Here is a 20,805-nt window from a genome sequence, read left to right on the forward strand (position 1 = left end):
CTCTATTTTGTTGCATTTCTGTTTGATCCATTTTTCCCTGGCTTCTTCAGTTTCTCTTCATAATTCACTATTCAGGTTCCTGTACCTCTTTTTGCCTTCTTCAGTTTCTAACTTTTTCCACTTTCTCCACTCTTCCATCTTTTTCAACATGTTTTCTGTTATCCAGTCTTTCCTGCTACTTTGGGATATCCCTAGTACTTCTTTGGCACAATCCATGAGTCCTTCCCTCATTTTTATCCATTTGTCATTAACACGTCCATCAGCATTACCCCTTTCCCATTTTTCCATAAATCTGTTTCCCAAATCTGATGCCTTTCCTACCTTTTTGAGCCTTTCTATGTTTATTCTTTGTTTTGCTTTACCTCTCCAGACTTTTTTCAACTTCACTTTTTATTTAAATTTGATACCCATGTGTAACATCACCTTTTGTGGTGCTCAAATAATGTGTTACCCACTGCTAATGAATTTTCTTTACAGAAACTAATTAGTTGTTCACCTCTCTCATTTCTTATTCCTAATCCAAATTTTCCTACTGTTTCTTCATCTCTTCCTTCACCCACCACTGCATTCCAGTCCCCCATGGTGATAATGCAGACATTTCTATTTTCTTTCTCGATGAGTTCTTGTATTTTCTCATAATATTCTTCCACTTCCTCACCTCTATGCTGGCTGGTTGGCATATATACCTGTATTAACACAAAATCTTTTGCACTACCCTTCAGTCCTATCAGTCTTCCATCAGTATATTGTACTTTCATTACTTTATTTTTCAGCTTTTGCCCTATGAACATTCCTACCCCTTTTTCACCACTCTTGATTTGCCCTGAGTAAAAGAGCTTATAATCTTCACTTTCTATCTCCCCATCTCATTTCAAACCAAGGGCATCTAATTTGTTCCTTTTCATCTCCTGTTTTGCATTCTCTAGCTTTCCTGATTGCAGTGGTGTCCTCACTCTCCATGTTCCTATCCTTATCTTTCCTTCCTTCATTGTCCCTTTCTTCCTTTTAAATATGTCTGCTCTCAATGTGTCCCCCTCCTGGAGATCTGATTGAGAGGAAGTTTTAACTCCTGAATCTTTCACATAGAGAGACATACCATGTACTGCTAGGGAATGTAATGTGATAGTTTCTCGTTACTTTCCACATAGGCAGTAGGCTGCGCAGCCTAAAATCAGCCACTACAGTTGCTACTTGTACTCTTTTTGTACCCAAAGAGAAAAGGTGCCTCTTCCGCCAGCTTTACCATTCCGGAAGGCTCTTTCTCTGCTGTCGCTGCCATTGAGGTCTTATAAAAATAACAGGAAATGACCGGAAAAGGACATAGTGAGGACAGGTTTGGGATAGGAAAGGGAGAGCGATAAGCTGTTGTGAGACACACTTTGTCTGGCTTGTCTCCTCTGGCCTGTCCGGCTTGGGTGACCCTTCTGGTAGCTAAGCTACCGCTGGCATAGCCCTCCAGATCCAGAGCACGCAAACTTCCTTGCCCGCATGGACAGTGCTAAATTAAGGTGGTGTCCCCTGAGGAGGAACAGTGCCAATAACAAATTAAATTTATACCGGTATATTAAAGACAGAAATATTAGAAGTCTACATTTTAAACAAATATAGAGTTGCCGCAAGTTCATGATGCCTAGCAGTTACGTTGTTAATCATTGAATTGCTGGTAGGTGTCAGAATGCTACGCATCAAATGTTCAGAACAAAAATTCCTGTGGGAAGACGAGAAATAAAAGTCTGAAATGAAGGTAAACAGTCAGTGCTGAGCAGTTGACGATCGTGGAGTTCGTAACACGTGCTTTGTTCTCCACCACCGCCTACCAGCATGGTACTGGGTCTGAAGATGGTCAGTAACTGACCGAAACAGGTAACCACAGAAATAAAGGTTTCTTGCAGCTGAGACTGTTTATGTTCATTTTAAAGTACTAAGAAAAAACTGCTGTTCTCCGTGAGAAATGTTCTCAAAAATTACAAATAAAAGTTTCCCTTGACTTTTTGAGATTGGAGCACTCATCTCGGTTGAGCAGGTTCCCTGCCAATCATACTTCCACAACTACTTTAACACAGAATCCTAATAGGATGAGGCTGTGACCAATATCTTAACTTTTTTTGTAATCTGTGAAATGGCAACTGGAAGGCAAAGTACAGTGCATATAGTTTGCCTAAAACTGGCAGGAAATTCCATCCATAGATTCCTGCCTTTCATAAAAGCAGATTACCTTTCACAGATCCCAGAAAAGCTGGGGCACTCATTTGATTGGTTTGAAGTGGTGCCTCCACCTACACTCAATGTCCTCAACTATTTGTAGGATATATTCCTCACTCCATCTTCTTGTACAGTCTTGGGCCTGGGTGGTTCCCTCCAGTACCATGGATATAATTCCACGATGTCTTAACATTTGTCCTGTCATCCTGTCCCTTCTTCTAATCAGTGTTGTCCATGTGTTTCTTTGACAGTTCTCCAAAGAACTTATTCATTTCTTATCTTATTGGTTCACTTGATTTAAGGCATACTTCTGCAATACCACATCTCAAATGCTTCAGTTCTCTTCTTTTCCATTTTCCCCAACAGTCCATGATACACATTCATACAATTATGTGCTCCAAATGTACACTCTCAGAAATTTCTTAAACAAATTAAAACCTGTGTTTGATACTAGTAGACTTGTGTAAGCAAGGAATTTCACTAATTTGCTAGAATTGTTAAAACTGTAATGCAGATTATTAATTTTATTAAAGAATAATCAAGTGATGTGTTGTTGCAGGAGCTGAAAGAAGCATGCAAGGTAAGTAACTTCAGCAAGAAAATAACATGACAGAATTTTCTCATACATTCATGAGAACTTCATTTTATCAGAAAACAGGCAAGTGTTGCTGCCCAGAAAAGCTATGGAACCCATTGTAAAGAGAGCTAAACATTGACAACTTCTTTAGAGTAATGACTGTACAAGAATGAGTTAAATTATATTCAGTGGAACTAATTTATGATATTCAGAGTAATTGTCATTTCAGCAATATGTGTGGGAAAATGAGAGTGAACCTTAATAAATATTGCTGTTACCTGATTAATCACCTAAATTTATAGTTACGTCATTTTTTGTTTTCCTTTGCGTCTCATGAAGTATATTCCATTATTAATTTGTGTTGTAGGATGCATAAAGTTACATTTGGTAGGGTATTGTGCTCTCAAGTGTGTCCTTTTCCTGACTACTGAAAATTTACTTATTATCTTTCATACATTTAAGAGTTATGTCTTAGTATTGGTGTACTGTGGAACATTGAAAATTGTGGAACATGGAAAACATTTTCCTGTTTTTATAAGGTATATTACACAATAATGGATTACTAACAAAGAGATAGAGGGGCTGGCCAGTACTTAGCTCAGTACAGCCGATAGTTACACAAAACAGAACAGAAAATTTACATTCCTAGCTTTCGGAACTTTGTTCCTTCATCAGGGAGGAGAGATGGGAGAAAAGGGAAGAAGGGAAAGTGGATTCAGTCACTCACAACCCAGGTTATGAAGCAACAGGGAAAGGTAAACAGGGAGGGTAGCAAGGATGGAGGCATCTTTGTCAGAGGGAAGCCAAAGATATTCAATAATGGATTTTACTTTGTTTTAAACTCACAGTCTGTACTAAGAAGACTGGGCATAGGAGGATAACCAGCCCTATGTCGTAGATAGCTTTTAACAGTAATTTGGAACTATTTCCAATTTATCTAGAATGGTAAGAATCTAACCAGAAGATACAGTGAAATAAAGGTTCATACTTTTATATCAGTCATGGTTGATTACTTTGTTATCTTTTCCTGTTGTCTTTCTTTGAAAAGATCCTCAGTTATGTACTAGTAAGTTTTTCCCCCCAAAAAAAAAAACTTTTATACATGTGAGAAGAATAAACTCTTGGTTGTCAAAACCAGTTCTGAAATCTGTTGGTTTTTCTATTAGCCTTGGTATCAGATTGTGGGCTATTTGTTGTTAATCATCTTTTTCATCGTTATTTCATTTTAACTTTGTGGCAGTCTCTGTCAGGCAGAAAGACATATCTTAGAACAAAGTTACAAGAAAAATTTGCAGCCCCATATGGAATAGAATCAACACATCTGTATCACAGCTTCTTACTCAGCTGCATGATCTAACCAAGGCTATGATGTAACATAGTTGTTTCTGAATTCTCTTCACCATGGTGGGAGAAGGGGTTGGGTCTATGTGAAGAAGGAGAATATGGAAAGAGTTAATTTTTTGTTCTCATGGACACTGATGGGAAAATGAAGTAAGTTTGTCTCTAAAGCCCTCCAAATTATCACTCATTACGCAATTATAAGAAACATTTTTCCTTCATTAACTGATGAATTGTGGAAAAAATTGCCACACCCTGATTTTGTAGAATGTTTTTATAGTCAACTGACATTAATCTGCTATACTGTTTTTGTGGTTAACAATGGTGTAAATGAACAAAATTCATGTATCAGAAAAAATACTACTTTAAAAAAATAAAAACATCTATTTTTATTTAACTTGCTTTACCTGTGGTCTTAAACTTATCTTTATCACAATTTTACAGTCTTTTGAGAAGGTGTTGGTACAAAACATACAAATAGGCCTTTCTCCGAGCCTGGCAGAAGCAATAAGAACAATACCAAGATGGCGACTGATACAGGGTGCATTTCCTCATGTCATGCACTGTGCTGCATCATTGCTCCACAACAGGTAAGACTGTTTGTTTAAATAGAATTTTAACTGCTCTGTGAAACTAGGTGGTTTATAGTACCTGGCAAAGGAAGTCAGATGTTGGATTGAATTGCATGAAAATACAGTTCTTGAAACTGCAGCAGTCTTGGCAATAATGTGCAACAGTACATCATTTTATACAGATGGTGTCTCTATCAAATGCTTTCATTGCCTCCCTTGACCTGGCACCTTGAAGAACCTTTCCTTCTCATTCCAGTGCTTATCTCTTTCTCACATCTTCCTTTGTGATTAGTTTCCTTTTGTTGCTGGCAAACTAAAGAAACTCACTTAACTGTTGCATGTAGTACAGTAGGTGTGATTTTTACATATGCAGTCACTATTTTAATTATTTCCAAATATAAAAAATATTATGTACTTTTTATCACTTTGTGTTTGGTTATTGGTTTTGTGTGCTACCAAATTAATAACAATTGATTTATGTGGCAATAAATGTCAAAAGAAAAGGTACTGCAGCTAGTGAAACATTATTATGCTGTTGTAAGTAACCCTGTGATGAAACCCAGATGACCACATGATGCCGACTGGTTGCTGTGCCATCATCTGCCACATGCCATCGTTTATATGTACACTCCTGGAAATTGAAATAAGAACACCGTGAATTCATTGTCCCAGGAAGGGGAAACTTTATTGACACATTCCTGGGGTCAGATACATCACATGATCACACTGACAGAACCACAGGCACATAGACACAGGCAACAGAGCATGCACAATGTCGGCACTAGTACAGTGTATATCCACCTTTCGCAGCAATGCAGGCTGCTGTTCTCCCATGGAGACGATCGTAGAGATGCTGGATGTAGTCCTGTGGAACGGCTTGCCATGCCATTTCCAGCTGGCGCCTCAGTTGGACCAGCGTTCGTGCTGGACGTGCAGACCGCGTGAGACGACGCTTCATCCAGTCCCAAACATGCTCAATGGGGGACAGATCCGGAGATCTTGCTGGCCATGGTAGTTGACTTACACCTTCTAGAGCACGTTGGGTGGCACGGGATACATGCGGACGTGCATTGTCCTGTTGGAACAGCAAGTTCCCTTGCCGGTCTAGGAATGGTAGAACGATGGGTTCGATGACGGTTTGGATGTACCGTGCACTATTCAGTGTCCTCTCGACGATCACCAGTGGTGTACGGCCAGTGTAGGAGATCGCTCCCCACACCATGATGCCGGGTGTTGGCCCTGTGTGCCTCGGTCGTATGCAGTCCTGATTGTGGCGCTCACCTGCACGGCGCCAAACACGCATACGACCATCATTGGCACCAAGGCAGAAGCGACTCTCATCGCTGAAGACGACACATCTCCATTCGTCCCTCCATTCACGCCTGTCGCGACACCACTGGAGGAGGGCTGCACGATGTTGGGGCGTGAGCGGAAGACGGCCTAACGGTGTGCGGGACCGTAGCCCAGCTTCATGGAGACGGTTGCGAATGGTCCTCGCCGATACCCCAGGAGCAACAGTGTCCCTAATTTGCTGGGAAGTGGCGGTGCGGTCCCCTACGGCACTGCGTAGGATCCTACGGTCTTGGCGTGCATCCGTGCGTCGCTGCGGTCCGGTCCCAGGTCGACGGGCACGTGCACCTTCCGCCGACCACTGGCGACAACATCGATGTACTGTGGAGACCTCACGCCCCACGTGTTGAGCAATTCGGCGGTACGTCCACCCGGCCTCCCGCATGCCCACTATACGCCCTCGCTCAAAGTCCGTCAACTGCACATACGGTTCACGTCCACGCTGTCGCGGCATGCTACCAGTGTTAAAGACTGCGATGGAGCTCCGTATGCCACGGCAAACTGGCTGACACTGACGGCGGCGGTGCTCAAATGCTGCGCAGCTAGCGCCATTCGACGGCCAACACCGCGGTTCCTGGTGTGTCCGCTGTGCCGTGCGTGTGATCATTGCTTGTACAGCCCTCTCGCAGTGTCCGGAGCAAGTATGGTGGGTCTGACACACCGGTGTCAATGTGTTCTTTTTTCCATTTCCAGGAGTGTAGTATGGAGGGCCAACGGACCAGCTTACTGCTCTTCTGCCTGTTATCAGCTTTCCAGACTTGGAGTCACTATTTCTCATTCAAGTAGCTTATCAGTTGGCCTCAAAAGGCTGAGTACACCGTCTCCCAGTCCACCCATCAGCACCAGGAAGTGAACCCAGCTCTTCTGTGTGGCAGTCAGACATGCTGATCACTCAGCTAGAGAGACAGACTTGTTTTGTAGCCATGTGTTCATTAATCTGTAACTGTGTACATGTTATTCTTCCCTTCAAATCTCAGTTATATGATGCCATATATACGCCATCAAATATTCTGCACACCATAATTTTTGGGGGTGGGGGGATTGGCTTTAATTTGTGTTTTATTGACGAAGAAATTATTCCAATGTGAAGATCATGTTAGTTGTCATTTTCATCATCACCACTAGTGGAAGAATCATTGTCATCACCATTTTCCCATTGAGGTCGTCTTCAGTTCCATCCAGTGAATTTGTGATACTGCATTTTTAGAAGGATTTTTTCCTCCAATGTTAGTGGAATGGAATCCTGTGCACATTTCACCCACTCACAAATCTCGGAGAAATCTGGCAGCTTGAGTTTTGCACTTGGCGTGAACTTTGTGGTTTTCATTGGCCGCCATTGTGAATACTGCTGTTTAAGTACAACTTTGAACAGCTGATTTATACACACTTCTAGTGGTTGCAGGTCAGATGTTAGGCCTCCAGGGATAATGACCAAGTCAGTTTTCCCTTTATGTGATTTGTCTTGCACTTCCTCAGTTGTATAGCCATGGAAGCCGTCCAGGACCAACATGTTACATAAATTCAATAGTGCACCAGGACAATGTTGCCAAACATGTGTCACCCAGTGAACCATAAGATCATTTTCCATCCACACTTTTGGATTCACTCACCAATATGCCTTTCACTGATATTTTTGTAATAACTTTCCTTTTAAATATCACATAATGTGGTAGCTTTTGTCCTTCACCAGTTACACACATCACTCTACACCTTTGCTTCTCATTGCTGCCAGTTCGTATGATGATGCTGGATTCCTCTTTCCTGTTAACAGTGTTGTTGAGCTACATCTCAAAATAGACTGGTGTTTAATCCACATTACCAATTTGCAATATTGCTGTATATAGGAATATTCACAGCCCAAATTTATCACTTAGTGATAAGCATTCATTACTTTTTCCTCATAATCTTCTGGAAGCCATTGCACAGTGATAATTTTCCTCTGGGAACCTAATCCATTTTGATTGAAAAATCTTGATAGCCAGCCCCGGTTAGCTTTGAAACCTGTGATGCCTAGTCCTTTGGTTAAAGCCAGTGCTCTGATTTAGCACATTTCACTAGCCATCGAGCACCTGTATTGTCTCTTCTCATCTACATAACTGCAAAGCCCTTTTTGTGATCTGGATGCTTTACTTTGTGGCCATGAAATGCCTGGCGATTACCATTAGTTTCTTGAAGCCACATTTTGTTTTTTCGCTGGTTGTGAATACAACACATGTTCACGTCATGGTTTCTTCCTGCTGCACTGTTTGTAATGTTCTCGGCTTCTTCAATAATTGTAAGTTTTTCTTTAGCTGTGTGTGAGTAATAATGAGAAATTGTTAATTAACAAGTTAACATGTGGTTAATACTTCACTTCTAACTGCTAGCAACATGTCACAGCTTCAGGCCACAACAATGGTGTAGTATAACAAGATCTATTATTGGAGGCGGAGAAGTACCAGAGTTGTCTCAATTAATCTGTGCATCCCAGTTTTTCATCCATAAATTTGAGCAAAAATATGTGTGGATTGTTTGCATATATAAGGTCTATCTTGATGATTCTTATAGATCTCTTAAAAATTCCTTGCGTGGAGATATCTTCTGGTGATTCTTATTGAGTACCAGTCACTGATAAAGTGTAGTCATGGCAAACCTTCAGCTGCATCTACATCCGTACTCTGCAAACCATTGTGAAGTGTATGGCAGAGAATATGTCCCATTGTACGAGTTATTAGATTTTCTTCCTGTCCATTCAGATGTGGAGCACGAGAAGAATGAATGTTTGATTGCCTCTGTATGTGCTGTAATTAATCTAATCTTGTCCTCACAATTCCTATGTGAGCGATAAGTAGGTTATTGTAGTACATTCTGAGAGTCATTGTTTAAAGCCAGTTCTTGAAACTTTATTAGTAGACTTTTTATGCAGCATCACTTTAACACTCTACCACTCATCAAACAAACCTGTGCCTTTCTCTGTATACATTCAATATCCCCTGTTAGTCCTGTTTGGTATGGGTCCCACACACTTGAGCAATATTTTAGAATGTGTTGCATAAGTGATTTGTAAGCAGACTCCGTAGACTGCTTGCACATCCCCCGTATTTTACCAATAAAGTGAAGTCTTCCACCTGCTTTACCCACAACTGAACCTTCTTCTTGTGTTGCTCCGTGTCTATGTTGCAAGAAACAATGGGTAACACAACAGTTGCAGCATCAGTAGCTTCACTGTTCTCAGCATTTCCAAGCTTTCATGGACATTCATTCATCTCGGTAATATTAATATTTATATGAGTGGAATTGGGATGATACAAAAACTACATCATTTTAGCCTTACTTTATGGCCATATTATGAATATGTCATGAGAGGACCTCTAGAGAACTTTCAATTTTAATACTGCAAAATTTAGCATTATCTCTTCAAAATTATGTATGAATAAATTAAAGTAGGGGTGGAAAAGGACTGTCCAAATCAACACTACCAATCTGTGCAGTACATCGTTTATTAAATCAAAAACAATCTGAAATAACCCAAACCTAAATAATTTTTAGGCATTTCACTCAAACTTGCAGTCAATCAGAGACAAAGATGAACAATGGTAGTAAATAAACAAAGCACATCAGAGCTAACTAATGAATTTGATCTGTTAACCCCTTCAGTCCAGAATTATTTAAAAATAGAAAAAAAATTTTTGTTGCACTTTATCGTCTCTATATGAACCTATTTCTTGTATATTCGAGCAAAATTTCAATATGTCATACTTGGTTTAAAAAATGTGTGGTAATGTGTTGGTAATGTGACATAAGGAAGTCAGTAGTTACAATTTATACAGCAATATTTATTGTGCAAAAATTTTTCAAGAGTGGAATTCTTTTTACAAAATACAGGAATCTATACGTTATATTAATAATTTTAACTATTGGTATTATGATTTACAGAACAGTTAAGTTGAACACTTACAGAAGACAGTTTTCTTTATATTCATTTTGTATGAAAGGCCACAAAGCAATTTGCATCTTTTTTTAGACAAAGGTGAACATCACATTTTGAACAAATTATTTTTTATTTCCCTTGGCATGCTGTGTTTTTGCATCTACCTCCATCTTTGACTTGATCTACCACTGGGAGATGGTTAATACCATAATATTGTACATTTGATTGAGGTCGTCTCTCTGCTCTGGATCTTTTCTGTTGAGTCTCTTTTCCAGTTTTGTCACTGCTTGGCCTACCTCTTCTTTTCTTTGTGTTTGTCCCTGCTCTCACAAGGCTTTCTGCTACACTCATTCGAAAATGCAGTAAGTCGAGTACTTTGTTGTCTTGAATTTTTTGCACTGGACAGTGTTTTCAATATTCTAACCAGCTGTTGACCAAAGCAAAATCAACAGCATGCATCAGCATTCTTAGAGTCCATTTTCTGGATCTAATAAAGATTCTGTACAGTCCAATAAGCTGATCAAACAAGTCCACTCCACCCATTGATTCGTTGTACATTTAACACTTTCAGGGCGCTTGATTTTTACATATGATCTTGAGGTTTTGTTTCGACATTCAACAGTGTCTTCTTTATCTATTACAACAAAACTTGAACCCAATACCACAGTTCTGTTATCAAGCCACTTCGTCAGGACTACATTATTGTCTCTACTGACAACCTGGTCAGAAAATCCTGTCTCCTTCTTTCTGATATCTTAGTCATTTATAAACATAGGAGAAAAAAACCTGTTTACCCGAACTGTTCTAGCAGCAAAATTTTTTCTATGTTTTAGTACTTGAAGAAGATGATAAGAAGAGAAGTAATTGTCAAAATATAGCTTGTGTCCACTTTTTATTCTGTCGCACAAATGGAGAACAACAGATGCACCTAAACCCAATAGTTTCTTGTTCTGTTCATCAAGCTCAATCGCACAACCCTGATATTTTAGGAAGTCATAAGCAACACCAGATCTTTCAGCCAAAACAAATATTTTAATTCCCCAAGGACATGGCTTGCCTTTCACATACTGATTGATTGAAAGCTGACCTTTGAATGGAACCATCTGTTCATCAATACATAAAGATTCTTCAAGGGAGAGTTCTGAGCATGTTCTTCTGATGGCATTGTACAAAGGCCGAACTTTATACGATTTGTCACTTGAGTTTGCAGGACGTTCCAAGTTGTTGACAATATGCAGAGCATTTCGCAACTGGAAAAACCTATCTCCAGTCATAGAATCTAAGAATAAACCTATTCCAACAAACCTGTCCCAGTGAAGTCTCACTTGAGGAAATTTCAAGTTTCCTATTGCTATATGCAGGCCAATGAGTGCTTTTATTTCATCTGGGTTAGTTGGTTTGAAATTTGTATAACAAGACTGTAATGCATGTATATTTGTGTTCCTCGAAAACATTTCCCATTCTTGTTCAGTTACATATTTCATAAAGTAACAGACAGGTTCTTCCTCAGTTTCTTGATTTCTTCTTTCCTAGTGAAATGGTCATATTCTGGTTCACTATTACATACAGTCCCTGCAGGTACAGATAGCTCACGTGGCTGTTCATCACCTTCTAGATCATTATGAAACGACTCTATCTTCACTGCATCTTCTATGAATTCAATTAGTGTCACCAACAAATCATCTTTCGCTGTCATTTTCTCACTGCCTATCATCGGAGTTGTGGAAACAGTGCCTGGAATATTTTCAAGATGATCATCATCTGAAATATCGATATCAGAAACATCTCCTGCTGCTAAGAGGTCCAGGATCTCTTTGATGTGGTCTGGATTTGTTGTGTTGTATGCCGTACTGTGATCTACAAACAAAAACCGAGTTTTAGCAAACTACCATGTATGTTACAGATGACAACGTCATAAAATACAAAGCTGGATACCAGAGATAAAATAATTTATTAGCTAATATATGAATCCAAAGAGAAGCGCAACATTAATTGAAAGAACATTATAAGAAAGTAGTAGGTTGAAAACAACCATTATATCAATGCCTTCACTGCAGGTTATTAGGAAAAAAATATTACCGCCGAATCCTGATGTCCAGAATTTTGGATGACGTAATTTAGTGTCATAATAGCTCAATTATGTTCATAATCGCACATATCTTACATTAAGCGCAATCTCTACAGATGGCTCTTACCTAATATATATTTTTTTTGAGCACCAGAAAATGTGTATATTGCAGTATTTAACATGTAAATTTGACTTACCTGGAGCATTTCGCAATGGGTCCGCCATCTTGATTGTTTTTCGATGTAGTACACAGTTCCAGCAACAGAGAGCAGCAAGATGCATGGAACATAACACGAGAGACATCCAGTAAACAGTCAACTGGGTTTCAATGGTGAATGGAATAGTTTACTATTATAAATTGTGTATAAAAGTCAGTGTCCAATATATTGGACGCCAGGTCTGAAAGGGTTAAATTTAAATGTTTCGCTGATGTGTACTCTTGTCAACAAAAGATCATAACATAACTTTGGTCAAAAGATGCAACTGTATTCCAGATGAAGGATCTAAAAGGCTAAACTACTGTGATTTTCTCTAAAAATTGTTTCTGTTTTTGTCATTTTCTTATGAAGTAGTCCTTTACCTTCTTTGGTTTTGTCTCAGTGTTCCATCCATATAACTGATATCTATTTCTGAGTCCTGTATTCCATGGACTTGTAAGTCATTGCCTTGTTCGGTCTTTGTAATTTTGTATAACTTTAAAAGCTTTAGGAAGGTTGTGTAATCTGGGAGGGACCTTCAGGCTGCTGGTAACTTTCTGTGTTAAGAAGAAACAGTTAAGATACAAAGCGGTTTTACTTTGATCAGGGGAAATGGGATCCTTATTAACCTTTAAATAAGTTGATTCCTCATGATTGTCATCTTTAAATGTTCATTTCCTTTGGCAGCAAAACAGAGGCGTTGCCTTTATCTGCAGAAAGCTCCTCGTTTTAGAAATCAGTTTAGAGATTTTAAAATATGGATCTTTCATATGATGATACAGTATATACTTTGCTGAGAACATAATTTTGTAAGTTCTCAGCAAGCTGATGCTTGTTGAGCAGTGACCAAGGTCATTGTCCTCTGCTGATTCCCTTATCGCAGTATGTAATATTGGTTTGTCCCATCAGCCTTCATCAACAATCCAGGGTTCATGGAAGTCAGATTTTTTTCTTGCATTAGTTTTCGGCCTTAACATACTATCAAAGTAACTATAAATAGTTTCTGTCATTGGTACACCACTAAAATTTTATTTTAGTTCACTGGTATTTCATGTCTGATAACATCATACAATTGTCGTGCAAGTGATGTGTTAATTAACTCAGTAGTTATGATCATCTTCTCTCATTCACACTGTTGATTAAATGATCAGTCACACGTAACAGGTACTCTGTTTTACAGTGTGGCTTGGTGGCTAAGCTAGCAATTGACAGACTACAGAAAAGTGGTCCTGGGATTTTTGTATATCACTTACCACAACCTCAGCTCTGGTAATGATACATAACTGCAGTTTAGTCTGCATTAAATTGCAGGACCTCCTGTATCAAGCTGGTTAACTTATTTGAAAGGCCAGAGGAAGTCAAGGGCGTACCACCTTCAATAAGGCCATGCCCAGTAAACTACAGTAGTGTTCAATTCAACCATTGGTTTATACATCTACATTTACAGGGTGTACCGGTATGAAATGAGCGTTAAGATACAAATGTGTCGATAGGAAAAATTTGTTGTGAACGAGCCTTAATTTTTTTTTGTTTGGTTGGTATGACATCTGTCAAAGATATTTAGTATACATCAAGTGATGGAACAAACATCATAATATGTTTTCATCGTGTTAACAATGTCGAATTTTGTACCAGAAAGTGATGATTTGTGGAAAGCATTAATTTGTTGTTTTCATGTGAAAAAAAGTGCTGCAGAGTTGCATCGAATGCTTGTCGAGGGATATGGTGGTCATGCTCTATCAGAAGCAATATGCAAAACATGGTTTCAACGGTTCAGAAATAATGATTTTGATGTAAGAAATGAAGAATGTGGTAGATCACCAAAAAAGGTCGAAGACGCTGAATTGCAAGCAATATTGGATGAAGATGATACTTTGAGTCAGAAGCAAATGGCAGCAATGCTAAATGTTACACAACAAAATTTCTGACCGTTTGAAAGCTATGGGAAAGATCCAAAAGTGTGGAAAATGGGTGCCACATGAATTGAATGAAAGACAGATGGAGAACCGAAAAACCATTTGTCAAGTTTTGCTTCAAAGACATGAAAGAAAATCAATTTTGCATTGAATTGTTACTGGCGATGAAAAATCGATTTATTTTAAGAATGTTAAATGGGAAAAATAATGGGTTAATCCGGGACAACCATCAAAATCGACTGCAAAACCAGATCGATTCGGCAAGAAGACAATGCTCTGTGCTTGGTGGGATCAGAAAGGTGTGGTGTATCATGAGCTTCTAAAACCCGGTGAAACTGTGAATACTAATCACTACAGACAACAAATGATCAATTTGAACTATGCATTGATCGAAAAAAGACCAGAATGGGCCAGAAGACATGGCAAAGTAATTTTTTTACCCGACAATGCACCTGCACACAATGCAAAACTGGTTCAGGATACAATCAAAACACTTCGCTGGGAGCTGATACCCCACCCGCCGTATTCACCAGACTTGGCCCTTTCCGACTACCATTTGTTTTCATCAATGGGACACGCATTGGCTGAGGAACACTTAGATTTCTATGAAGAAGTCGAAAATTTGGTGTCTGATTGGAATGCTTCAAAAGACGAACATTTCTATTGGCGTGGTGTCTACAAATTCCCAGAAAGGTGGTCAAAATGTATAGAAAGCAATGGTCAGTACTTTGAATAAAATGTTTTTACTTTTCAAATCAAAATTAGTGTTTCATTTTCACAAAAAAACGCTCATTTCATACCGGTACACCTGGTATATCTGCATCTGTACTCTGCTAACCACTGTGAAGTACATGGCAGTGGGAAGAATTATTGGATAAGTACCTTTATGCACACTGTAATTAGTCTAATATTTTCTTCATGGTCTCTATGGGAGCAATATGTAGAAAGCTGCAGTATTGTCCAAGATTTCTCACAAACTGATTCTTTAAATTTGATGACAGCTTTACTTTAGTCATCCCTTTCCATACTGTGTGCAACTATATCTTGCATACTTCAATTTGATCATATTTGAGTGTAAGATTTTTATAATGCTGCAAAGTCCTTAGTTCTGTTTTACTGATTACTTCTAATTAACATTGATCAGAATGGTGTGAAGAGAGTCTAGTTTGAAACATGGTGCATCATTGCTGTCAGAGTTGATAGATATTACACAGTCCAGCTACATTAATCTGATGACCACCTATGTACGATGTCGGTATGCAGTAACCAATCAGACAACAGGTGGCAGCACAGTGGAAGATATATAAAGCCTGTCTGGGGGATGTGGAAGACAGTATTGTCGTCTTCATATTGTGGTAACAGGGAGCTTTATCTGCCACACAAAAGGGTATGATCATTGGCTTTTGCGCCAAGGGTGGAGGAAGCATTTGCAAAGCCAATAAGTTTGTAAACTGTTTACATACTAGCATGGTTGAAGTATACTGTGCGTACCAAAATGGCAATATCTAAAGCTGGTGCCAAGGTAACTGAGGTGCACCACAGCCATAGATGATGGGGTGAACGATGGCTGCAGCGATGTATACAGGCAAATAGATGTGCAACTTTTGAGCAACTGATCAACCAGACAAATCAAATGGCTACCAACAGTTTCTGCTCAATGACCTTTCAGCAAATGTTGCTGCATAAGGGCCTCTGCAGCAGGCACCTTGTTCATGCACCCAGGCTGCCTGCTATTTATTGGGAATGAAGGTTGGAATTTTCATACCAGTACTACAGCTGGATGTCCACTGAGTGGCACAAGGTGGCCTTTTTAGATGAATCCACTGTTGGTCCTCAACCAAGAAATCTAGCGCAGCTGGCCATGACACTGGAGTCGACATAGCCCCACATCTCTGTTGTTACCTTCCAAAACTTCATTGACTGTCTTCTTGCACGTGTTGCTGCGGTTTGTGCTACAAAACGTTGTTATTTAGGCTTTTGACAGATGATCACATTAATATTACTGGATAGTGGACATTCTAGTGACAACATGTTGAAGCATGTTCCTGTGAGGATTAGAGATTAGAGAGTGTTGCTCAGGGACATGGAATTGTGACAGATAGTGGTAACAGTAGACTCAGAAGGAGTAGCAAGAGCTTATAACTTTAATAATTTTGATAAAACTATAAATAAACTATTGTTCCATTTGCAGTGTTTCAGTATGTAGCAAATGATTGGCGCAAGCCTGTGCATCATTCTACTCAGAAAATCTGTTATATGTCTTCTGCTCTGTTTCTGTAATATAAATAGTTTTATCAGCTGCTTTGGAAAAGTCCTACTGCAGAACTAGGAGCAGCCACTACATTGTTTTGACAAACATATTGTGCATAATTTTATTTGTAATTTTTGCTGCATGTTTGCAAGTGCATACTCCATTATTTCAGTTCTTGACCTACTTTGTTTTGAAATTTGCATATAGAATTTTATTTGCTTCCATTCTGAAAAAAAAAGAGCATCTGCTGTGTCAAAATTTGTTTTGTGTTCTTCTACTGTAGAACAAGTGAAGTTATTCACAATAAACTTATAGTCTTTATCTTTGCTTAATTTTGTGTTGCAGGCAATTGGCACTATCAAATTCCTGCTAATGTATAGTTTGTAATATGGAAAATTGTAATTTATTATTTTATCATTTTATACCTCTGTTTTACCATAGAAAATGCTTAAGCCTGTAACTATTAACATACTTTGTTTCTTATACACCAATTGCAATTTACATTTGTTAGCATATACAAGTAGGCTACTGTGTTAATTTATATTGTGACTTGTTCCATATCCATGAAATTCTTTTGTATACCGGATCTATGGAACACGAATAAATAAATAAATAAAATTAAGTAGCAAATTTGTATCCTATTCAGAATTGGTTAGATACTGTTAATGTGGCACAGGTATTTTGAAAGAGATGTAAATGGACCAGAATTCCAGCATATTGTGGCTGTTTTGCTTAAAATACTGCAGTGAGAGACTCGAGATCACCAGTTGGAATCTAGCCACAGTCATTTCATGTCTTTAGTGCTCATCTTTGAAGGTAATCGAGAGGATGACATTGCTTGTGTACAAAAAGTGTGGCAAAATATAAGGTGCAGTCAGATGAAAATGAGACAGACGGGAAAAAGTAAGTAAACTGTTTATCATTTCAAAAGTAATTGCCACAACTGTCAATACATCTAGCCTACTTTGAGACAAGATGATCAGTGCCTTCATGGAAAAATATTTGCAGTTGCCTGTGGAACCATGTTTGTATTCATGTGTGCACCTCTTTCGTGGAAGCAAATCAATGGCCATAAATGTCTTCTGTCAAAGCTCCAAAAATATGGATATTGGGTGGGGAGGGTTCAGAACTGTATGGAGGATGTATAAGAGCTTCCACATGTTGCCAAAGTTGGAGCACATTGCAGAAGTTTCGCTCGGAGGATGTGTAAGAGTTTTCCCTGAAAAAGTCCTGTAACATAGTTGAAAAAGTCTTGACCCACATTTTGCCAAGGTAACATATTGTGCATACATAGGAAAAGAAATCCTGTACTGTATAGCTACACTATTGATGACAAACAGCTGGAGGCAGTGTCTGCTGTAAAATATCTAGACCTAACTATCCAGAACGACCTTAAGTGGAATGAGCAAATAAAACAGATAGTGGGAAAAGCAGACACCAGATCCAGATTTGTCAGAAGAATCTTAAGGAAATGTAACTCGTCCATGAAAGAAGTGGTTTGTAAGACACTTGGTTGCCCGATTGGTGAGTATTGTTCATCTATCTGGGATGCGTATCAGGTAGGACTGATAGAGGAGGTAGAGAAGATCCAACGAATAGCGGTGCCTTTCATCACAGGATCACTATGGAGACGCTAAACAAACTCCACTGGCAGATGTTACAAGAGAGGCGTTGTGCATCACGGAGAGATTTACTATTAAAATTTCGGGGACGCAGTTTTCAGGAGGAGTCGGACAACATATTACTTCCTCCTACATACATCTCTTGTACTGACCATAAGGAGAAAATTCGAGAAATTAGAGCCAGTACAGAGACTTACTGATAATCAGTTCTTCCCGCACACTATTCACGATTGGAACAGGGTTGGAGGGATCAGATAATGGTACCGATAGTACCCTCCACCACACACCATTAGGTGGCTTGTGGAGTATGATGTAGATGTAGATGTTGTTTGGAGCACATTGCTGAAGTTTTGCCGGAAAGCCTTTGCACATCTTCCAGTGAAAAAATATTGCGAGCTTCAGATTCTCATTTCCGTGAACCAAGTTAGGAAGCTCTCATCATTAATTCGCTCTCTTCTTTTGCAAGAAGTGACCAGTAGATCTTACCAGCAGGAATACTGAGAAAAGTAGCGAGTAATAGCTCCATCACACAGCCCCTGTCACCGATCATCTGCAGGATTAGCTATTTACCAAACATTTAACAATCGCTCTTAACAGTAAGCCACTTGACAACGTAACTGCCATTTACTTCCAGTGCTGACTTCAAGAATAGATTGTTAACCACATCCATTGTGACTGTCCACTTGGTTCATTCAGACTTCTGGAGTCAGTTCAAAGACAATGAATTAGCTAGAAGTTGAATTCTCATGTGTTCAGTGAAAATAGCTAACCAGATTTATTTAAAGTCATACAAGATCCACCATTCCTGTTGATAAGTGGCTGATTTGCAGTGGTAACAGGAGATTCCATGGGTGAGATTCACTGAGTGTCTTCTCTCTTTCGAAAGTATGCAGTTCTAATAAGAAAGGAAAAATATTCAAATTTAATCAAAGTACATACTTCTTTCGGTTATTCCGCTGTTTCTATCAGCAACGTTAGTTCTAAACGCAAAACCAGAGTGTGTGTTTATCAAGTTGTTTGTCTGACATTAGACTTCACCAGCAGTTTGAAGATTTTAGCTAATGATAGCTTGAAGCCTATAAAGCTAAAGAGACACAAGCAGATAAAACACCAAGACCATGTAAATAAATCCTCCGAATTTTTTAAGTCAGTTGAGAAACAAGTAAAATGAAAAGGCAGATTCCTCAAAAAACAGGTGTCAGCTCCTAAGAAAACCCTGGGAGCATCCCTAGAGGTACCCTACTTGATAGCAAAATCCAAATCACCACACATTATTGGTGAAAAATTATTTCTTCCCACAGCTGCCAAAATGTGTGAAATCATGCATAGAGAAAGGTTTGATGAAAGTCTGAAGTCAATACCATTCTCAGATGATACCGTGACTTGTTGTACTGGTGCAATAGCCTCCGACATCATATATCAGTTGCTGCCACATCTTCATGATATCCCAAACTTTGCCCTGCAACTTGATGACAGTGATATCAGAAATCTTTCCCATCTTCATGTTGTTGTAAGCTAGTGTTATGTAACTGAAATACAGAAGGAATTTCTATTTTCAAAGCTCTCCAAGGGAGGACTACTGGTGAGGATATTTTCTCTTATCTGAATTCCTTTTTTGTTGACAGCTATCTGTCATAAACAGATTGCGTTGGTATATGTACTGATGGGGCAGCACCATTTACTGGAACTAGAAAGCAGTTCATAACAAAGAGTGTGTGCTGTTTCTCCTCGCACATTGCATGATACACATGGAAGCATTGGCTTCTATGGTAGTACAACCGGAAGTCAATGATGTGGAGTATGATGCAGTCAGTGCTGTACATTTTGTAAAAGAATGAGCTATAAAATGTAGGCTATTTTCCATTCTTCACAAGGAGATGGATTCTATTCATGGTCCACTTCTATTGCACATGGAGGTATAATGGTTGTCTTGTGGTAAAGTTGTGGAGCTAAAAGATGAATTTCGTCTTGTCCTATTGAACAGCAGTACTATACTCGTGGTTTTTTTGGGATGAAAAATGGCTTCTGATAGTGTGCTACTTGGCTGACATGTTCTAGAAACCAAGTAATCTTAATGTATCACTTCAAGGCCAAAATGGTAATAATATCATCTTTCTAATAGAGAAAGTGTTTGCATTTAATAGAGAACTTGGTCTTTGGAAAAACCAGATGGGCATCACAAAACCCTGAAATTTCTTACAAGTTTATTTGTTGATTTTGCATATATATTTTTTGGAGTGATAACAAAAACTTAACTTTTCATAAATGGTAGAAGAGTAAATTCTGCATACAATAAGTACATGATTCACTAATTTTAGCCTGGCAAAATAAGACATACAGAAGCTAAAAAATCTAAATTTGTCCATTTCAAATATGTGAACTCAAAAAACTGATTTTTGTATTCATTTTTGGGGGAAAGGCTCAAATTAAAGAGTTATTACATTATTACTAAGGTAAATACATTGTAGGGAAATTCCAAAAGGATGGAAGTCATGCAGCATCAAATGATACATTTAAGGATAACGTTAAGGACTGCACTGCAAATTCTATGAGATATAGGGTAGACAGGAAAAAGACATTTTTTCTGTGGCTGTTCCAGACACATTCATCCAGCCATTACCTTGCCCTATATCAAGACACTGCTGGGTCGAAACTGATATGGTACTTCTTCAATTTTGAGGCAAATTTTATGTGTATAGAGGCCATTATTGTGATGAGTTTGTCACTCCCGAAGGTATTTAAAAGCGACTGTCAGCTCCGCCCGACCCCCTGGGTGTAAATCTGTGTACTGCTTCTGTCTCT

At 38.9% G+C, this 20,805-nt stretch overlaps 1 protein-coding gene across 1 annotated transcript in view; it reads left to right on the forward strand.

Annotated features, from left to right (window-relative positions):
* The window catches only part of LOC126194994 (protein unc-80 homolog), a 1,036,886-nt gene that overhangs the window by 276,242 nt on the left and 739,839 nt on the right, over positions 1-20,805 (forward strand). Inside the window, exons 5-6 of the mRNA XM_049933411.1 lie at positions 2,762-2,782; positions 4,562-4,707. Of these exons, the coding sequence (XP_049789368.1) occupies positions 2,762-2,782; positions 4,562-4,707 (167 nt within the window). The remainder of the gene's footprint in view (positions 1-2,761; positions 2,783-4,561; positions 4,708-20,805) is intronic.

Source organism: Schistocerca nitens, chromosome 7 (assembly GCF_023898315.1).
Source record: "Schistocerca nitens isolate TAMUIC-IGC-003100 chromosome 7, iqSchNite1.1, whole genome shotgun sequence".
Taxonomy (NCBI): domain Eukaryota; kingdom Metazoa; phylum Arthropoda; class Insecta; order Orthoptera; family Acrididae; genus Schistocerca; species Schistocerca nitens.